Source organism: Haemaphysalis longicornis, unplaced genomic scaffold, assembly GCF_048455015.1.
Source record: "Haemaphysalis longicornis isolate Haplotype H1 unplaced genomic scaffold, Haemaphysalis longicornis Haplotype H1 scaffold_7, whole genome shotgun sequence".
Classification (NCBI taxonomy): Eukaryota; Metazoa; Arthropoda; class Arachnida; order Ixodida; family Ixodidae; genus Haemaphysalis; species Haemaphysalis longicornis.
Genome location: NW_027526422.1, coordinates 91,416,859 through 91,435,858, shown reverse-complemented (window position 1 = coordinate 91,435,858; position 19,000 = coordinate 91,416,859). Strand labels below are relative to the sequence as shown.

General features: G+C 52.5%; 2 protein-coding genes across 4 annotated transcripts in view; one reads left to right on the top strand and one right to left on the bottom strand.

Annotated features, from left to right (window-relative positions):
* Positions 1–19,000, top strand: part of LOC144146089 (ATP-dependent translocase ABCB1-like) — a 186,519-nt gene that overhangs the window by 109,721 nt on the left and 57,798 nt on the right. The gene's annotated exons all lie outside the window — the stretch shown is intronic.
* LOC144146090 (DNA (cytosine-5)-methyltransferase PliMCI-like) lies at positions 13,536–18,961 on the bottom strand. The gene has a single exon (XM_077678029.1). It carries the CDS (start codon positions 18,662–18,664, stop codon positions 14,603–14,605), a length of 4,062 nt encoding a protein of 1,353 aa, XP_077534155.1. The 5' UTR covers positions 18,665–18,961; the 3' UTR covers positions 13,536–14,602.

Sequence of the window (19,000 nt, the reverse complement as noted above, 5' to 3'; positions counted from 1 at the left end):
CTTGGGCAACTGGCCACCCCTTCGCCCAACAAAGATCTATACATACATTCTGAAAGGTTTTATGTTTTCATTTTATTACGCCATTTTGCTACGGGGCACCGAAAACAAGAGGAAGCTACGTACAGGTTAATTTTGACTTTTTGAATGTTAAATTGTACAGATAAAACACTAAAAAACGGCTGACCAGCGTTCCGTCATATAGCCGACGTCAGTACAGCGGCGGGGAAGACAGGCGGCGCGAGGGAAACGGCAAATTTGAGCGAATTTTTCTCGTTGAAAAATGCGTGTAAATTAGGCCGGAGGAACTGAAAACATGGCCTCCGTATCTGCACTTAAATTTGGTAAGGAAATTAAACAATGTTTGCAGCTCCTTCACTGACCTAGCCCACAATTAGCCCGCCCACCACCCGAAAAAAAAAAAAATGGCGCAGCTCGGGCTAGTGGCGCAAGGCTGGAGAAACACCGGAGCTGGCGGCCCTTCTTTCTCCCTTCGTCGGAGACCCGGCTGTTGCTTCGTCATCAGCAGCAGCAGCCCATGACGAAGGCCTCTCCCATCGACTTCCAAGCGCTCCCGTCCATTCTGTGCCGCCGAATTTCCTTATTAAACGCAGAGCATTTCAGTAACTCACGATGTCACCCACGTTGACGTCCGTAGTCGTAGTCCGCACCCCTCCCCCTACACTATATAAAAAAAATACTATCCGGCGCCTGGTTCCGATCTCTCGACCCTGCGGGAGGAACGCAATGTACATGGTGCTCTACCCACTGCGCCACAAAGCCGACACAGAATGGGAGGCTACGAACGCGCCTTATATCCTTGACTCATTCAAACTACGTCAAGAAGCTGCTGATACAACGCATTCACTACCACCAACTCCCCAAACACTAAACGTTAACGCAATACACCCACTCCCTATGCAACGCATTTACTCGAGTCCCCCTCGCGGAGAGATGGGCCCAATTTTTCGTCCCTTCCGCCTTTCCTAGATTCGTCTCTCGGTGTTGTTGCAACGTTGTCATCCCACCGCTGACAACCCGTTGCTGCATGCGGGAAGGCGTACCCGAGCCGAGCTCCGTCGCCTCCGACATACGTGTGGTAGCGTGGTTTGAAGCGAGCGGCCAGCCAATGTTGCAGCCGTGAAGAAGTCCAGAAGCCGCAGGCAAAACGTAACTTGTTTACTTCATAGCGAGAGATGAGCCGAAGCCAAAGAACAATGCCCCGACGGGCGAGGTTACAGCACAGGACTCGAGCTGAGTGACAGCATTCATTCACTGCTCAAACAGGAAAGAACTACAGCGCTTGGGGGGTCTTATTTATACCCAAAGCGCCTACGGTCAACACAAGCGTTCCCTCTAGATTGTGCACACGTCACTAACGGCAGAGACACACACAACGTTCTTTCCAGAGTTCGTGAGCAGTCGGTAGTAGCGGCGCACGCTGAGTCCGAAAGAGGGGAGAGAGGAGGTCTCCGCAGCGGACGCGGGGCTTACGTGTCCTTGGGCAAGTTGAAGCGTGCCTCGTCTGCCAGCGCCGGTTTGAATCGCGCCGATAGATATTGAGGCGTCTGGGATCCAGGCCCGTCGCGACGCGTTTGAATTGTCGGCTGCAAGCATGAGTCACCGACAAGGGGGGCGGCCTGCTTGAAAGGCGCACGTAGTGGAGGCTTCGCCGCACAGCCGAGGAGTATTGAACGAAGCCCAGCGACGGGCTGATTCGTAACAGTGTCCACTCTGTCACCCTGGTAGTCCACCGATTGTCATTTCGCTTAATTACGTGGCCAGCGAGAGTCCATTTCGTTTTATTTATTTGAACTATGATATCTTCTACTCTAATTTGTCATCTGGTCGAGAGAGCTCAGCTCGCTTCCTGTCTCTATACTCCGATCATTATTCGTTCCATGGCCCGTTGATCCGACCTAGTTTTCTTTCAAGTTGTTTAGTAATTGATGCCAAGTTTCCGCTACATATGTCATCACCTCACACCTATTTCCGAACTTGCCGCTGAAGGTTCTCCGGGACCATGACTGGCAGGCCCGGAACGTTTCGTCTGCAGGCCGCGTTAGCACGCGCTAGAACCCGCGGCCATAGCTCGCATTCCGGGCGCGCAGCATTTCCTTGGGATTCGTAGCGCGGGCGTTGGCTTTGGACTTGGTCGCGGATTCTAGCGTGTGCTAAGGCGGTCCACTTGTTTGTACGGCAGCTCGTAAACCGATTTTTGTTTTTGCGTGATGTACAGGACCCTTTTCTGCGCAGTGTAATGCGAGTTCGGTTAATGCGTGCTTTGCCAGAATTTGTGGTTTCGTCAAGTTGCACGCCAGGTGGTCTTTATGGATATTTAAAAGAAATTGTTTTGTCATTCCAATTTTCGGCAACTTGTTTTTCAATGCAATATTTGACCAATGTAACCAAGGAAAAATTATATAAACATGTATCTGACGTAGTCTTCCCCGTGCCACTGTACAGAGCTCTATGCAGTAATAGTCCATGACCAGATTTGTTAAAACGAATGGAGCGAATGGAAGTGTCACGTGGGGCAAAGTCTTTCTTTAAATTGCACGCTGGTACACTTTCAGTCGCAACATGGATGAAAGGGGGCTCTCATTGGGAACCGACTGTCCTATTTGTAAACAACCCGAAGCTGTGGAGCATGTCTTTCTTTATTGTTGGGGGCTCCTACGGACACTTCGGAAAGATTTTCCACATAGCCAACACGGCAAACTTTTTTTTGTACATTGATAGAGAGGGCGGCGTGCCATTTTACAGTGTCATGTTGTTGGGCCTGCATAGCATTTGGCGTTCGCGCATGGCTTGGCTTCATTGTGGTGTAGGCGCGCGACCAACGCGACAGCATTTTCGGGAAAGTATCTCACAGTTTGCTGAAGTTCAGAGAGCGAAGAGCTCTCCTCCGGAGTGGTTTTCAAAAATTGAACCCCTAACTGCGCTTAGGGAATTTTAAATGACAACACCGGCCCTGGGGGGCATGGTGGCATTACTGTGATTTTTCTTTGTCGTATTGTACCTGGTGTCGTCATTGTACCTGGTGTCTTTGTTACTGTCTGAGATTGGCAATAATTAAAAAAAGGAGCGATGATAGCTCGAGCGGATAGACACCGGATGGCTGCACATACATGTTATGGTTCCCAACCGCTGCTGACCCGTACTTCCCGATCGGGCCTCCGGGGTGGACCAGTGGTTAGGGTGCCGGTTTCACGGCGTAAAGGTCCCGGGTCCTGGGGACCTCCCTAACCACATTTTTTTCTTGATGCTTCGGGGTTTTCTGTCTACGACGGGCGGATTTGTGCCGGCCTAAACAGCTCTGATGTTAAAACTCGTCGTGTAGTGAGGCGCTGATCTGACGATTCACTTGTTTCGGCCCAAATTAGCGCCAACTACGTACATTCTAACTTGACACATGTTAGAGTAATAGCATCAATCGAGTAACCATGCTCTATATACAAACTAGCAGCGTTAAACAACACGAAGTTAACCCGAGAGATATAGGCTGTAAACCCTATCTTTCTTTCTATATGTGTATGTAGTACATGCGCTTGAAAGTTACCCGGATTCCCGGAACAGCACGTGATGACCGCCGCAAGTGGACTACAGTCAAACCCGTTTATAGCGAACTGCAATATGCACCGCGATTTGTTCGATATATCCAATAGTTCGATATAGCCGAACCGGCCTATAACGACCTTATTGTTACGAGTTCGCATTGCGCGGTAGCCCCCCCCCCCCCCCCTCCTTAACTCTACCATTCCCGCATGCAGAAACGAACACAGTAAAGTAGCCATTAACCATACCCAAAATAATCCATTTATTGCAATTAATAAAGCTTCTTTCCGCCTTAACTGCCTACTTTGCAAAAAAAAAAAAAAAAAGCGGTGATTTTTGTTTTCACTTTCGTTTTGGCGGCTACTACTGGCATAGCTTTCTCGACACAAAACATTGTTTGGAGCAGTACGAGTCTGCGTTCTCCGAAATTGAGGAAGCATTGGCGGAGCACATCGACTGCCGAAAGTGCTTCACTATATATGCATCGGACGGCTTTCACTCGCGACATCATCGGCAACGTTGGCGAGCTCTTCCCACAGTTCACCGATGCTGATGTCTTGGTCCGGACTCGCTGACTGGGCGGGTTCCGTCGTAAGTCCCACGCGTCGGAAATACTTGAGGAAAGGGTCGGCTGTCACGTCGCTCCGTGCAAGGCTCAATGCCCCAGTCGCGGCTCTTGCTCCGTGGTCGCGGCCAATCCACATCTCAATCGCCCTCCTTGCAATCGCCGCTCTACCGAGACCATGCATTTCGGCGGCCATTCTAGGCGCGCGGAGTGCGATATATCGGATGTGAACTTCGTTATAAGGAATATGTTTCCCATGTATTTCCGTAACTGAATTTTTTTGTTCGATATATAGCATAATTCGCCCTATCCTGGTTCGTTATAGCCGAGTTTGACTGTACTTGTGAGGCGCCGAGCTTCTCGCTCTCACCCTCCGTCTTCTCTTCCCTTCCCGCTGCCTGCTGTGTGGTTTCCACGTGCAAAAGGGTGAACTGAAGGGCTTGTTGGTACATCATATCGTTTGAAAACAGCGCGGAAGACGGGACTGAGCAAGTAATGTGTCGTCTATTACTTGCTCAGTCCCGTCTTCCGCGCTGTTTTCAAACGTTTCCACGTGATCAGCGGCTGGCTATGCATGTGTTAGGGGCGTGGACTTGAAGCTTTCGTTGGAGTGTTTCAGATGCTCACGTAGCTAACAGATTTTTTGTAAAAGGGGGTGATAGGTTAGGTGAGGGCACCTGTGGTTACGTGGTCCGCTCAATCCCACCCAACATTTCCACTTGTCGAAAAAAGCTAGATCGCTGCAGCTAAATTCTCAATTAAAGGTTTATTGGAAACAATAACAGCCATGCTTTTTAAATGGTATTGAGCTTAGATTGCCCGTGCTTCTGCCTAGAATTCTTGTTAGTGCTAAACGCGCCCTTGGTGCAAGGGGACAGACCGCTCTGAGGGGCACCTGTAGAGTTTAACTATTTGGTATACGCTCAGGTCTCTCCGCATTCGCAATAACTTTTCGCCTTTCGCAATAACTTTTCGCCTGCAGAGGGGCGGCCCTGCGTTTTACGTTGGGGTAGCCCCTTCCTCCTGGATGCCCTCAACCTACTGACCATCACCTCGGCCCTAAGGACACGTCATCATGGCGTCTTGGGAGGCTGTTCAGCCCCCGCCCAAGGCCCATGTCTTCTACTTCGCGGCCCCGAAGGACGTCACCGTGGATGACCTGGTGAATGCCCTAGAGGGAATCGTAGGCCGTTATGGCCTGGACACCCTGATGCATCAGGGTGGTTTCAAGTTCTGCGCGGTGGCGGCTACGGCTGCTGCTGCTCGCAAGCTTGCCGAGAAAGGAGCCGTTGTCGTGAACGGCGTTTCGTGTCCTGTGGCCTGCATGGGCCCGCAGGTCGTCTACATGACAGTGTACCGCCTGAACCCCGTTGTAAGTAACGCGGAGCTTGCGGCAGCATTGAGACCGTATGGGAAGGTCCTCAACGTCAGCCAGCCGGCGTGGAGGAGCCTTCAGCATATCAAGACCGGCATGCGACTCGTGAAGATGGAGATGGCGAAGGCCGTCCCTAACTTCATGAAGATTCGAGGGTTCAAGGCCCAGTTTGAATACAAAGGTGTGCGAAGGGTATGTGCCCGCTGCGGCCAGACCGATCACCAAGTTAGCGCCTGCAAGACCCCCTGGTGCGGCCGCTGCTCGGAGTACGGCCACGACGACGTCGACTGCAATGCCCAGTGTCGCCGCTGCAAGGGCAACCATGCCACCGCCGACTGCCTGCGGCCCCGCTCCTATGCGGATGCTGCGAGCAATTCCTCTGCGGCGCCTCGCGCGCCCCCCAGTCAGCAGGCTCTTGAGAGTACAAGTGACTTTCCCGAGCTGGCCCGGGCCTCCTTGGGCCAGCCTGCCGAGGAGTCAAGCGAAGGGGCTGATCTGGGCGCCATCCCTACCGACAGCCAAGAGATGGAATTGGAGAGCTGCCTGTCGCCTTCGGAGGAAGAGCTTGCACCTGCGGCAGAAGCCACGTCATCGTCATCGGACGATACCTCCATCTTCACGAGCCTCAGCTCTTCCGAGAGCAGTGACCCCGCGGAGCATGCTCAGCACGAGCCAGGGCGTGCACTGGAGAAAAGCATCGCTCTCCCCGGTTCCTCGAACGGCTCGCGTAGCCGCCGGAAGGAACAAAGCAAAACCGGCACGAGCGGCAAGGCAGCGGTTGGCCGTTCTAGTCTCGCCTCTAAGTCGCCTGTAGCCGGTCACAGTACGGCCAGTACCAGTGCTGCCCCGACGCCCAAGGTTACGGACTCCCATCTCGTCAATCCTGTCAGCCAGGTCGCCGATCTGCAGAGTTCCCCATCTCTCCTGGAGCGGCTCGAAGCGTGCACCAAGCAAAGTCAGCCTTCTTCGGCGGACTCAAGTGATGTGGGAGGCCCTGACGAGCCTGCTGGTCCCTCCCTCGTTATTACCGACCCTCGCCTCGCCAACCCGATCAACCAGGTGCACGACTTGCTTCCTCCCCGACCCTCTCCACCGGATCGCCTAGATGCGTCCAAGCGGGCGTTGCCGTCGTCGGCAGCAGACACCGATGATGCCGACGACAACAAGAAACTGTGCGTCGAAGTCGACGTGCCGTCTGACGATAGTGAGTTTTGAGGATGGGAGGGTTAACGTGGTTTGTGCACTTATCACCTTATGCTGGTGCGTTTTCTTACTTTGAATGTCCAGGGCTTTCGGGACTTGGACAAGCAGAGGGAGGTGATGCACTATGCTCGGGCGCAACACGTTGACCTTCTCTTTTTGCAGGAGTGCAATTTTCGTACTCCACGCGACGTTCTTTCTTTTCGCGAGCGCTTTTGTGTGCAAGCTTTTTTCACCTTGTCGGACAGGATGGCTTCGGGCGTAGGTGTTGTATTTCTCCGCGAGAGCTTGCGCCGCAAGGCTCATTGTACCTATGGGATCGGAGGGCGCGTGCTTGCAGTTGATTTTTTCTTGCTTGCTCGTCGCGTCCGAGCTGTTTTAGTGTACGCACCCGCGCAGCACTCTGACTCTTCCTCTTTTTTCGCATCCCTCGACGCATTCCTGCTGGAACCTTACCCAACATTTTTGGTGGGTGATTTTAATTGTGTAACCGACCCTCAGCGTGATGTACGGGGACGTGGGCAAGGTCGACCCTATAGCGGTGCCCGGGAGTTAAAGGACCTGATCGGTCAATTCCATCTGTCTGATGCGTGGGTGCAGCTCCACGGCGACAGGTTTGTAGCTACTTGGGAAAGGGGACAATCTGGCAGTCGGCTGGATAAGTTCTATTTCCCACCCGAGTTGAGCTGCTACTTGGAATGCTGTGCCGTCCTCTCCTTCCCAACTGGGGCTCGTCGAGTGTCCGATCACCGGCCCGTGTTAGCGACGCTTAACCTTGGCAACTGTGCGCCACGCCACCAGATGTGGCGAATGGACGAGCGTCTGCTGACCGACAGGGACAGTTCAGCAGCACTTAATGCTTCGCTGACCGCTCTGTGCGAGTTCGTTTCTCTGCCTTGGGATGAGTTGAAGGACCACTGGCGCGTGCTTTTAGTAAAGGAGGGTCGTGCGCGCAAGACGCGCATCACAGCCGCGCTTAACGACACGTTGTGGAGGCTGCGCATAGTACAGAGAGGGGGCACCTTAACCTTCGCGATGCGGGACTACGTTAACCTGCTCAAGGCACGCTACGAGTCCCTCTTACGGCAATCATCGCAAGCGGCGAGCCGGGCGCAGACCTTGGGCAGGCCCGTCTCGGACCCCTCTGTACTCCGGCATATTAGAGCGGGCTCTCTTGACGAGGGTGGGCTAGCTACAGTTCCAGAGGTTACACTCGCTGACGGGTCGGTTAGCACGAGGGCTGAAGATATAGCCGAGGTCTTCGTGAGACATTTTGCCACCCTTTTCTCGACCGAGAACGCGTCGTGGGATGCAGAGGATTTTGAGGACAAGCTTAGTGCGTTTTGTGGGGTGCTGCCGTGTGTGCCAGACCACCTTGTTAATTCGCTGTGTGCTCCCGTGGATGCTGACGAGCTCGGCGAGTGTGTTAAAAAATTGAATGGTGCGTCGGCGCCTGGGCCTGACGGGATTCCTGCTGGGTTTTACAAGAGGTTTTTCCCGGCCATTCAGGGTGCGCTCCTCGACATGGTGAACGGCTTTTTTCTCCATGGAGTAAGGCCAGAATCCTTCCGTGAGGGTCGCGTTATCTTAATCGCGAAGCCAGGCGGGGATCCCACGCAGCCCCAGGCGTATCGACCGATCACACTCCTCAACACGGACTACAAGATTGTAGCATCCATTTTGGCTAGACGCACCAGTGCCGTTTTACCCGACATTATCAGCCAAGCGCAAACGTGCAGCGTGCCAGGTCGCACGATTTTCTCGTCCCTGGCATTGACGCGTGATTTATTCAGCTATGCGACGAAGATTAGCACCTCTGGCTGCTTCATCTCCCTAGATCAAGCGAAAGCCTTCGACAGAGTGGAACATCGATACCTGTCAGGCGTTTTGCGTCAATACGGCTTTCCCGCCGACTTTGTAACGTTGCTTGAGCTGCTGTACTCGAACGTGAGGGTTAGACTCCTTGTCAACGGACTATTAAGTAGTCCGTTCTCCGTCACCCGTGGGATAAGGCAGGGATGCCCCTTGTCGCCTCTGCTCTTTGTCATGTGTCTAGACCCGCTGCTCCGCCGTATCGATGCAAACACTGCCATCCGCGGCTTCCCGTTGCCTGGCATAGGCCAAGTCAAAGTGTCTGCGTATGCGGACGATGTGTCCCTGTTCATTCGGGACGAGGACAGCTACCAAGCGTTTATGCGGCTATTTTATGAGTACGGTGAGCTGTCTGGAGCTCGACTGAACAGGGGCAAAAGTATGGCGGTGCGCTTCGGCACATTTGCATCTAGACTAGCGGGCGATGTAGAATGGGTTACGGGTGTTCGAGTACTTGGTGTGGTTTTTCATTCCTCGGGTGAAGTGGCGCGTAGTACGTGGAAGCGCCTCCTCGAGACAGCGGAGCAGCGTCTTGAGGTTGCGTCAAAGTTCAGACTTTCCCTCGCAGAGCGCAGCTACATAATTAAGTCGTCCGTCTCGGCGGCGCTTTTTTATGTAGCACACGTAGCGAAACCGCCGCGCCATTTCACCCGTCAGCTCGCCACGAAGTTCGGGTCGTTCTTTTGGGCGGGCAAGACAGAAACAGTGTCGCGTGCGCTGTTGAGACTGCCCAAGTCAATGGGTGGTTTCAGTCTGCCTTGCTTGCAAACCATGTGTAGCGTGCTGGCCGTACGTGCAGTGTTCGACCTTGTGGACTCAACTGAGTACCCAGGGAGGGCGCTGCTGCAGTACTTTCTGGGAACTTACCGATCAATGTTTTATGACGAACGCATTGCCGGTCCCTCTGCTGAGCAGTCACCGCCATTTTATGCCTATGTAGTCAAAACACTGAGGAACGTCCAGTCTACCTTGCCAAGCCTAAATTTCAGAGAAAGTACAGCAAGCGAATTGTGCGAAAAATTGGCAATAAACCAATTAGATAATCAGCAGACAGCAAGATCACGCGGTGTCCGTTGGCATCAGCTGACTTCGACGGAGCTTCCTTCTGATGTTAGGGATTTCGGATGGTTGCGTGGCTGGCAAGTTCTTCCGACGTGTGACCGTCTCGCGAGATTCGGCATTGTGCGTTCCTCACGGTGCCCGCACTGCGGACACACTGAAACATTGGAACATGCCTTGTTTCAGTGTCGTGTAGCGGCAACGTTTTGGACTGTGCTAAGCAGGTTGTTTGGTGTTACACTTAGAATGAGCACACGTTCAAATGACACGTTGGTGAACTTCCTTATGTGTGCTGGTGCATTTGTATTATGGCGAAATCGTGGTGCCGCGTGTCTTCGCGCCCGATCGCAACGGGCGATGTTTCCATTGCTGTGGCGTGTGCGGTCAATGCTTATGAATCACTTAGACAATGAGTTGGCAGTTCTAGGTGAAGAAGCCTTCCTGTTACGCTGGTCCACGCGTTTCATAGCGGTCAGGAATAACATTCTGAGCATCACTATTGTGCCGTACTGACTTTCAACGAGTTTCTGAACTGTTTCTTTGAACACATGTGAACTTTGTGTGAATTGATTTCAGAGTAGCTTAATTGTTTCATCACCACAGAGAATTGTTGTGCAAAGTGAAGGCTGCCCGGAGTACTTGGAAACTGATTGTTTTTTGTGTGTGTTTTTCGGGCAGCGCTGTTACCACTAGTCGCTGCGTGCTGATATGTGGTTTCATAATAAATTCTCTTCTCTCCTCACTAAAGGTTACCGTGCGGAGGGACAGCATAATGAGCTTCATGCTCAATTTTTGCGAGGCCTTGCCCGTTTGGGCGAGGCCTAATATCAAATTCCAAAATGAGACACCATTAATCCAGTTGACCTTGGTTAAACTAACCGTGCGTGAGTTTGGTGCAATTAGATATGCTGAACTGAAATTTGTTAGCAATGTGGCCAATCAACACCGTAAAATTTAACATTTCTTTTTTGTCGTAATGGCACATACTAACATTGGCTAGGGCTTGAGATTGGTCTAAGTAATTAAAAATGATGTGTGGTAGTGCTGTGGGTGCTGCCCTGTCTCTGCTGTGGATGTGAGGTCATCACTGCATAGACTGGACCGATGAAATTTGTCGAACAAGCGTCTCCTTTCGAAAGGCAGCGCATTCATAATATGCACGGTAATTAGTGGTACCTACAGTGGCACGTGCCAGGTGGTGCATTATTAAAGGGAAGCTTTCACTGATGGCGATATAGTTACGCCAAAAAGCGCTGCAGGAAAGCCACCTTTGCACAGCGGGTTTCCACAAAGGCACATCAATCACATCACACATGTAGACAATGTTAGGTCTTTACACACAAGAAACGATACGGTATATAGCACTGGAAGACACATTAGCACTGCAATAGAATCGCTATGATGAGGAGCATTCCATCATTGTGTTCAGGTCGCTCAGTCTTTCCTTCAGGTTCATAGTGTGGGTGTTGGCTTTGGACCTTGGCTCGGTTGAAACGGACTGGCTTTAAACTTTGGGAGAGTGGATTTTGGACTTCGATTTGACTCAAGTTGCATTGGAGAAATCTTAACATTTTAACCATATTTCTCTTAAAAAGGGGCTTTGGGTTTCTTGTCGTCATTTTTTTGTTCGCAACGTTTTCATCCTGTTGTAATTACTATAAACAAGAGCTAGGCATCGTCAACCGTCCCTGTTGGCCCTGTATATGCGCTATTAGCAGGAACATGTCCTTTGCCACTCACCTAGCTGCTCCTCCTGTAATTACCGTGCTCAAATTTCCCTGGTGGTACTGAGTACGTAAGTTTCTTATACAAGTCTCTAAGCAAAAGGACAAAACCTTTTCGCTACGTTCACTTGAAGTCAGCCAGCATCATCAGGCTATTTTGTTCAGGGGTTCCGCGCAGTTCACGCATTCTGGAGGGCCCTAGTTCATATCCTACCCACAGCAAAGTTTACCCACGTTTCTTTTAAACTTAGCTTTCCTGAAAAAATTTGCGGCATTTCGAGCATCATTGACCTGTTTCTTTTTATCCTTTAAGCAGTTGGCGCATGTACAATCCATCATCCATTTTCTGTGCCATGAAAACCTGGCTTTCAACCAATGTAGTTAACCAATGCTTGCGCACTAAAGCGCAACCAAGACATAATTTATGGTGACTCGTGTCAACATTTTCCATGACACCAGAAAATTCGCAGTTCCCTTCGACTAATCAGAGTGAAAACACAAACTAAGACAGGCCTGATGACACCAAAAAGAGGTGTTGTTCCTCTTTTTTGCCTCTGTATTAGTTCATGCTTGAGCTCCAGCCTCTGCGATCAGCTCCTGGCGGTTGAGCGGTCAAGAGAGCGGTAGCAGCCAGAATGAAGCATCAACAAACAAGTTTTACTCAGTTTCGATAATGGAGTTGGGCAAAGCGTTGTGCTGCTGAGACCAAGGATGCGGGTTCAAACTCGGCCACAGCAGCAGATTTTCAGATAGAGGTAGAACGTGAAAACGCCCATCGTTTCAGATTTAAGCACATGTTGAGGATCTCCAGGTGGTCATAATCAATCTGGAGCACTCTACTGCAGCACTAGCCGAAGTGACGTCACGTACATTGAATCCTCAAAATTAAATAAAAAATGTTCACCAGTTCTCGCCTCTCCCTTTCACGTCTCCGAAAGCTTTGCCTCCATACGATTCAGCATGTTCTAAGTTAATCAAGCATGGCATTGCGCATTCATGCTTTTTGCAAGCTGTCACGAAATCCTGCTCTCACCGTAACAATGAGAGCATTTTCCAACCAAGTTTGCCAGATAAGAGAAGTAGGTACCGCGATTGTTTGCTAGTCTCTGTAGCAGAAAAAGTGTTGAAAACAAATGTGAAAAGAAAAGGTGTCAGGAACGAAAGCACTAAGCATCTTAAAATAGGATGTTCATGGTGTGTCGCACTGATTAAAGAAATTTGGGAGCTAACATAACGTGCCTGCTGTGTTCACCGTGCCATTAAAACTTGGTGGGCTGTGCAAGGCTGTTGAGGAAAAGCTAGAAAACGGTGCAGCTAAGACAAAGAGCAAGGTCAGGCTCATGCGCTAATTGTTGCAACTTCGCAATGTGCAACGCAGCACCAAGCAGGCTGGCAAGGCGCTGTTTCTGCCTTTCATCTCACCTCTCATTGGCAGCTAGAGCCCTGTTAATTTACATTCTGTTCACTTATCTTTTGAGCTCCCCTCTGAAACTGTTGCAAAATATTCTTCTACACCACGTTTCTAAAAAAGTTTGCGTACCAGGCCTAAAAGTCTAAAACAACAAGCGAGTTCTCAGTATTTCTTTACGGCTCGCAAGCAGAACTCTACATAGTTTGGCTCCTTTACATAAGAAGTGACTACTACAAGAGAACCGAATATCCAAGACCGTGTTGGGAAAATTGAACTTGCCAGAGATGGAAAACTGTTGTTGTAGGACAAGTTCTTCATGCACACGGCAAAGTTTTCTTGTCCAAACTGGGGAAAAAAACGTAGATAAAAAATTGTGCAGAATTTATCGCCAACGGCTGTCTTAAAAGAAGTCTTGTTTGGCTTGGAAAAATTGCTTGCAATTGAAATTACTTAGAATTATTTTAATCCACTTTGGTATTTCTGGGGTTATTTGCGAGTACATGACATTACTTAAATTTAACTTGTGATCACCTGTAATTTCTCTGAATGGAGGCGCACACCCCCACTGACATGAAATCTTGGACAAGTGGGTCAGTAATATTTAAAACGGTACAAGAAGGAAAAGTGTCACTACACATATCTTGAACCAGAAAGTTGCAGCAGGATAAACTTTTAATGGTGCGCCTGCGGAGCTGTTGGAACAGTTGGAAGCACAGGACTGCAGTGACCGGCTAATGCAACCAGGCTGAAGAAAAGACACACTAGAGTTGAATGTCGATATAAATCGCTTTAATAACTTTGTGATGGGCATGTATACATAAAACTTGTCATGGCACAATACTCTTTTGCTGCTCTGCGGCATTGTGTAGACTCCTTGCGACATACTAGTGCTTTAAACTAAGCGCCACCCAAAGTACAAAAGTAGTTTGTAATAGGCGCGCATACATAAAACTTGTCTTGGCACAATACTCTTTTGCTGCTCGGTGGCATTGTGTAGACTCCTTGCGACATACTAGTGGTTTAAACGGCGCGCACACATAAAACTTGTGTTGGCACGATACACTCTTTTGCTGCTCGCTCTGTGGTGCTGTTTGGACTCCTCGCGACATTCTAGTGCTTTAAACTAAGTGCCACCCAAAGCACACAATTGGCAGGTTGGTTGGGTGGTGGAATTGGTACAAACTACAGCATGGTTTACACATGTAACAACATACACATGGCAGTGATATAAACAAACAACTGTGCTGAGGTCCAAGTACTTCCTTTTGGAAAAATTTAGCATAAAGGTGCATTGCCTTCATTTATTGACAGAAGTGTCAGCACCAGGTTTTTCGTACGCAACACCACATATAACTATAAAAAGAATAGTATAAAAGAGAGAACACCGCACTTGTAGCCAGGTAAAATAACATCATATACTGCAAAAAACTGCATGTTACCATATATATATCTATAAAAAGAATAGTTTCAAAGAGAGAACAGTGCACTTGTAGCCAGCTAAAATGACATCATATACTGCAACAAACTGCATAACTAAAGCAGTATATAAAACCCTTTTGCACTGTAGGAAGATTATTACTGGGAGTGTGGTCAACAAAATTGTGTGGTATGCTGCTCAATACCACAAGGTCAATACTCCCAACTTTAAAAGGCCTTACAGCCCTAAAGAAGAAAGGCACACACGGCTGAGTCACAGCAGTGTTGTAGCTCACACAAAAGCACATGAGCGGCCTAAAAACGACAAAAAAAAAGGGGGGGGGGGGGGGAAGAAATAAAATAAAGTCAGCCTTTTCTAAAACTGTGGGTCACCCTCAGAAACACACGCAAGTCACACAAAGTCATCAGCAGTCTCTGCCGTCAGCGAGGCACTTGAGGATCTCTCGGCCAATGGCCCGAGCCAAGGGCGGCGGCACCGCGTTGCCTACCTGTCGGTGCCGGTCCAAGATGGTGCCGAAAAAGCGGTATGTGTCCGGGAACCCCTGCGACCGGGCGCACTCTCGCACGCTCACCACGCGGTGCTGCTCGGGGTGCAGCACGCGCCCCTGCTTCCCCATCGGCTCAGGGTTGGTGACGGTCGTGCTGAAGAAGCCGTCCCACTCCAGCCGACCATACAGACCGGCCCAGTGGTTGTGCCGGTTGCCCGTGTGCGGCAGGCACCAGGGGATCAGGGTGTTGTCCTGCCGGCACTGCGGGTCGCACCGCTTGTCGGAAGCGCACGGGCACACGCCCCGCAGGGCCCCCGTCGACGACTTGCCATTCTTGACGTCGTGGTGCGTGTACCGGAGCACCTTGGTGTACGTGCCGTCTGACAGCCGCACAATGCTGTTGGGCAGGTCGCGCCAGTCCGAGCCCGGCGCGAGTGGGACATGCCGCATGCGCGCCTCGACCAGCGGCGCCATCTCCTTGCACACGTGGTCCCGGAGCACGGCGCCGCCAGCGCGGAGCGACTTCTGGAAGGGAGTCAGGGGCTCTGCACCGTACGGAATTTCATTCATCTTGGCACCATTGCGGATCTCTGGAAGGTCCGACATGGCGTCGCGGACGGTGATGGTCCGGAGCGGGGCGGAGGAGGACCACTTGCAGTTGGACAGGTACTTGCGGTCGTCCACCATGACGGACAGCTGGCAGGCTCGCGGAGCGAAGACGTGCTCCGGCTCGGGGTAGAGTGGCAGCTTTTCCCAGGGAGCCGCAGCCAGTATGATGGCTCTCCGGCGCGTCTGGGGCACGCCGTAGTTGCCAGCCTGCAGGACTCCAAAGGTGCACTGGTAGCCCATGCTGATGAGGCAGCGGAGGGCCAGCTTGAGGACCATGCTGCGCTTGAAGGAGACAAAGTTGCGCACGTTCTCGAGCAGGAAGAAGCGCGGCCGGTAGTACTCGCAGTAGCTGAGGTACGAGGCAATCAGTGAGTTCTTGAACTGAGAGTACTGCCTCGAGTTGAAGCGGTTCATGCCACTGAAGCCTTGGCAGGGAGGCCCTCCGCAGAGGATTTCCACGTCGCCCTTCTGAGGCAGCGACTGCCCGTGCTCGTTGATGGTCTCGCCGTTCATCACCATGCTCAGCAGCCGGTTGCAGTCGTCAGTGAAGATGGTGGCATTGGGAAAGTTCATCCGGAACGCCGTCGCCGCTGGCTCTTCGCACTCGATGGCCCAGCAGGCCTCGGTGACGCCGGCCTGGTGGAAGCCCTCGGAGAGTCCTCCACAGCCCGCAAAGACGTCCAGACCTCGAAGCTTACGGTGCGGAGTGTAGAACTCTTCCGGCGCCTCGACACTGATGTTCTTGTGCTGGCCCTTGCCCTTCTTGCCTTTTCCCTTTCCCAGGCAACCCATCATGCGCGCCTTCGACGAAGGTTCCACAAAGGTCTTTGTGTCGCTGTCGTATGCTTCCGTAAAGTAAAACCGGTGCGGGCCTCGGGAAAGGTAGTCCCCCAGTTCCTCTGCCACGTTCTCGCCGTAGACAACGTAGCACTTCCCGCACACCTCACTCAGCTCGACAACTGCCTCTTCTTCCGAGTAGTAAACCAGGCGCAGATCTGCATCTGGCTTTGGTTGGTGCGTGTTCTCAGGCCGGTAGAACTTCTTGATTCGAAGCTTGAAAACTTCAGGCCCATCCTTGGTGTCACCACTGCCCTTCTTTGCAAAAATTGAGATGATCTTGCCAATCTTGAAGGGTTCGGGCACGTCGGCATTTGAACCTTTGATGTATTCCGACCGCTTCCGGTAGGCCTCTGGGTACACGTCCTCATCTACCTCTTCCTTTTTCGCTGAGCCTTTGCTTTTGCTCTTCGACATCTTCAGCTCAAACTGGAAAGCATCTGGCATCAAGAAGACGCACTCTCCGATGCAAAGGGACGTTCCCTGGTATCGGACGCTCGCGTAGCTCCGCTTCCCGCTCTCTTCTTCGACAACTTCGCCGGGCACTGCGCTCTCCAGTTCTTTCTGCGTTTCTGCGTGACGACACGAAGTGCACGCATTATTCACATCACACTCCTCTGGGCACGGCAGCTCCGGTGGATCCACAAAGCGCGCGTGCTCCGGCTCGTAAGCCTTCTGGTAGAAGAACGACTTGCCGTCATCGTCCCCCTTCAGCACGCACTCGTCTTGCAGGCTGTGCAGGCCACCGCGCGAAAACCAATCCTTGGGAGGTGCCTTGTGCACCACAGTGCAAAGACTGCTCACGGCGCCCAGGCTCTGGTTCTCGCATTCATTGACGAGAAACACCTCCCTCGGGTCAGACGTCTCACCCAGCACCGTGTCCGTGCCCCTCCAAAACCAGTGCGCGTGGAACATTTTGTCGCCCGAAGACGTCTCGAACATGTAGACGATTCTGGCCACATAGAGTGGGGTTCCAGGGTCCGTGGGCGTGACGAGAACAAAGTCACCCCAACGCAGTTCTTGTTCGTTGACCACGGCTCGAGAGAAGTAAGCTTTCTTGCCAAGCGTAGCGACCGGCTTGTTGTCCACCCAGCGCACGTCTTTGCTGCCTTGTCGCGTTTTCTTGCGTGTGACGGGTGCTTCGGCCTGCACAGCCTTTTCATCGAGCGCTTCTTCCATTTCTTGCGTGTCACCGTCATCTTCGTCAGCCTCCTGGAACACTTTGTTGAGGCAGCGGCGCTCCTCGCAGCACTGCTTCAGGCGACCCGTGCCGCCAAACTTCACCATGTCCCTGCACGCCTTGCACTTGCCACAGTCGCCCGACTGGCACGCTTCACAGACTCCGCAACGCTTACGGCGACTCGCCGCGCTGGCAGCCTTGTCGTCGATCTGCTCGTGGAACAGCACTTCAAAGACGTCTCGCACGAGCGGCGTTGTGGCGGCTAGCGTACCCACACGCTTCTTGGGCAGCGCGTCTCGGCGTCCGCGGCGCATCGCCCGCCGCTGGCCGAGCGTCACACCTGCGAGGTGCACCAGGCTCCGCATGCAGGGCGTCGCGACGAGCACCGCCTCATCGTCGTCGCCGCCGACGTCGAAGCTCTGCACCTGATCGACCACAAACTGGGCGTTCCGCAGCAGCGCGTCCTCCGTGAACTTGGCGATGCCCTGGGGCGGCGGCGTGAGCTCGAGCTTGTTGAGCAGGTCTTCGTACGTGGTGCTCGGGTCTCGCGCCAGCGTTTCGATCACCAGCTTGCTCATGTAAATCTTCTCCTTGATGGCGTCGATAAAGGGCGCGTACGGCTGGCTGGGAGCCATGAGTACGTAGTCCGCGTATGGCGTTGTGAAGCCGATCACAGCGTTCTCACCTCCGTCGAAGCCGGCCGTCCACCAGGCGCCGATGGGGCCCATCGCCTTGGTGCAAATGCCTCCCTCGGGGGACGGGTCCTCGTCGTAGATGGGCTTCACGTACCCGCTGATGTAGAGCTCCACGTCGCGCTCGATCAGGCCGGAGTCGATGGGGCACAGGTGGGTGTGCCGATCGTACACCGAGAACTGCGTCAGCTTGTGCTGCGGAGTGTCCATCACGTCCTCGCCGCCGTCGTCGACCGCCCCGTCGTTGAACACACTCAGGCGCGGGTCGGTGAGCGCCGAGAACTCGTCGACCGCATCTGCAGGGTCTCCCTCGAATAGCCGCAGCTCCGTGGCGTCCAAAATCTGGCGGCAGTCTGAGCAGCGAGTGTAGCTCACTTCCGATACCGCCGGCTTCTTTTCGGCCGCGCCGTTTTCGCTCTTGACGCGCTTGGACATTTGGCCGAACAGCTCGGTCAGCGTGCGCTGACCGCTGACCTCATCTTTTGATCCCCGCTTGCGTTTGCCACCTTTGAGTTTGGCGGCCGCGGCGGGCGGGGACTCCTCTTTGTCGTCGTTCTCTTCGCGATCGTCCGCCGCCTCATTGCCCTCCTCGTCCGAAGAGCACTTGCCGTTCGTGTAAGTCTTTATCGGGGACACAGGCGATGCGCTGACCGTTTTCATACTGCCGACAAAGCTCGCGACACGCGACGAACAGTTTTGAGAAGTAATTTTGCTCACCGACTCACACGACGAGGAGGACCAGCGGCTGGCGGCGGGAAACGGCGCGCAACGATTTCCCGCGGAAAACTCGCGCGCAAAGCGGCGGCAGCGCCGCCTTGGCGATACGTTTGTATTTGCGCTTCGATAAATGTTTCCGGTGAGATAACCAACACCGTCTTATTTTATTTTATCACGTATGGTGCGCCTACTTTAGCGTTTGTCGCCATCACACTTGGATCAACATTGCGCTCGTAAAGGTGCCTTCGCTCAAGGGTAACTGTTGCCATAGTTACGTGG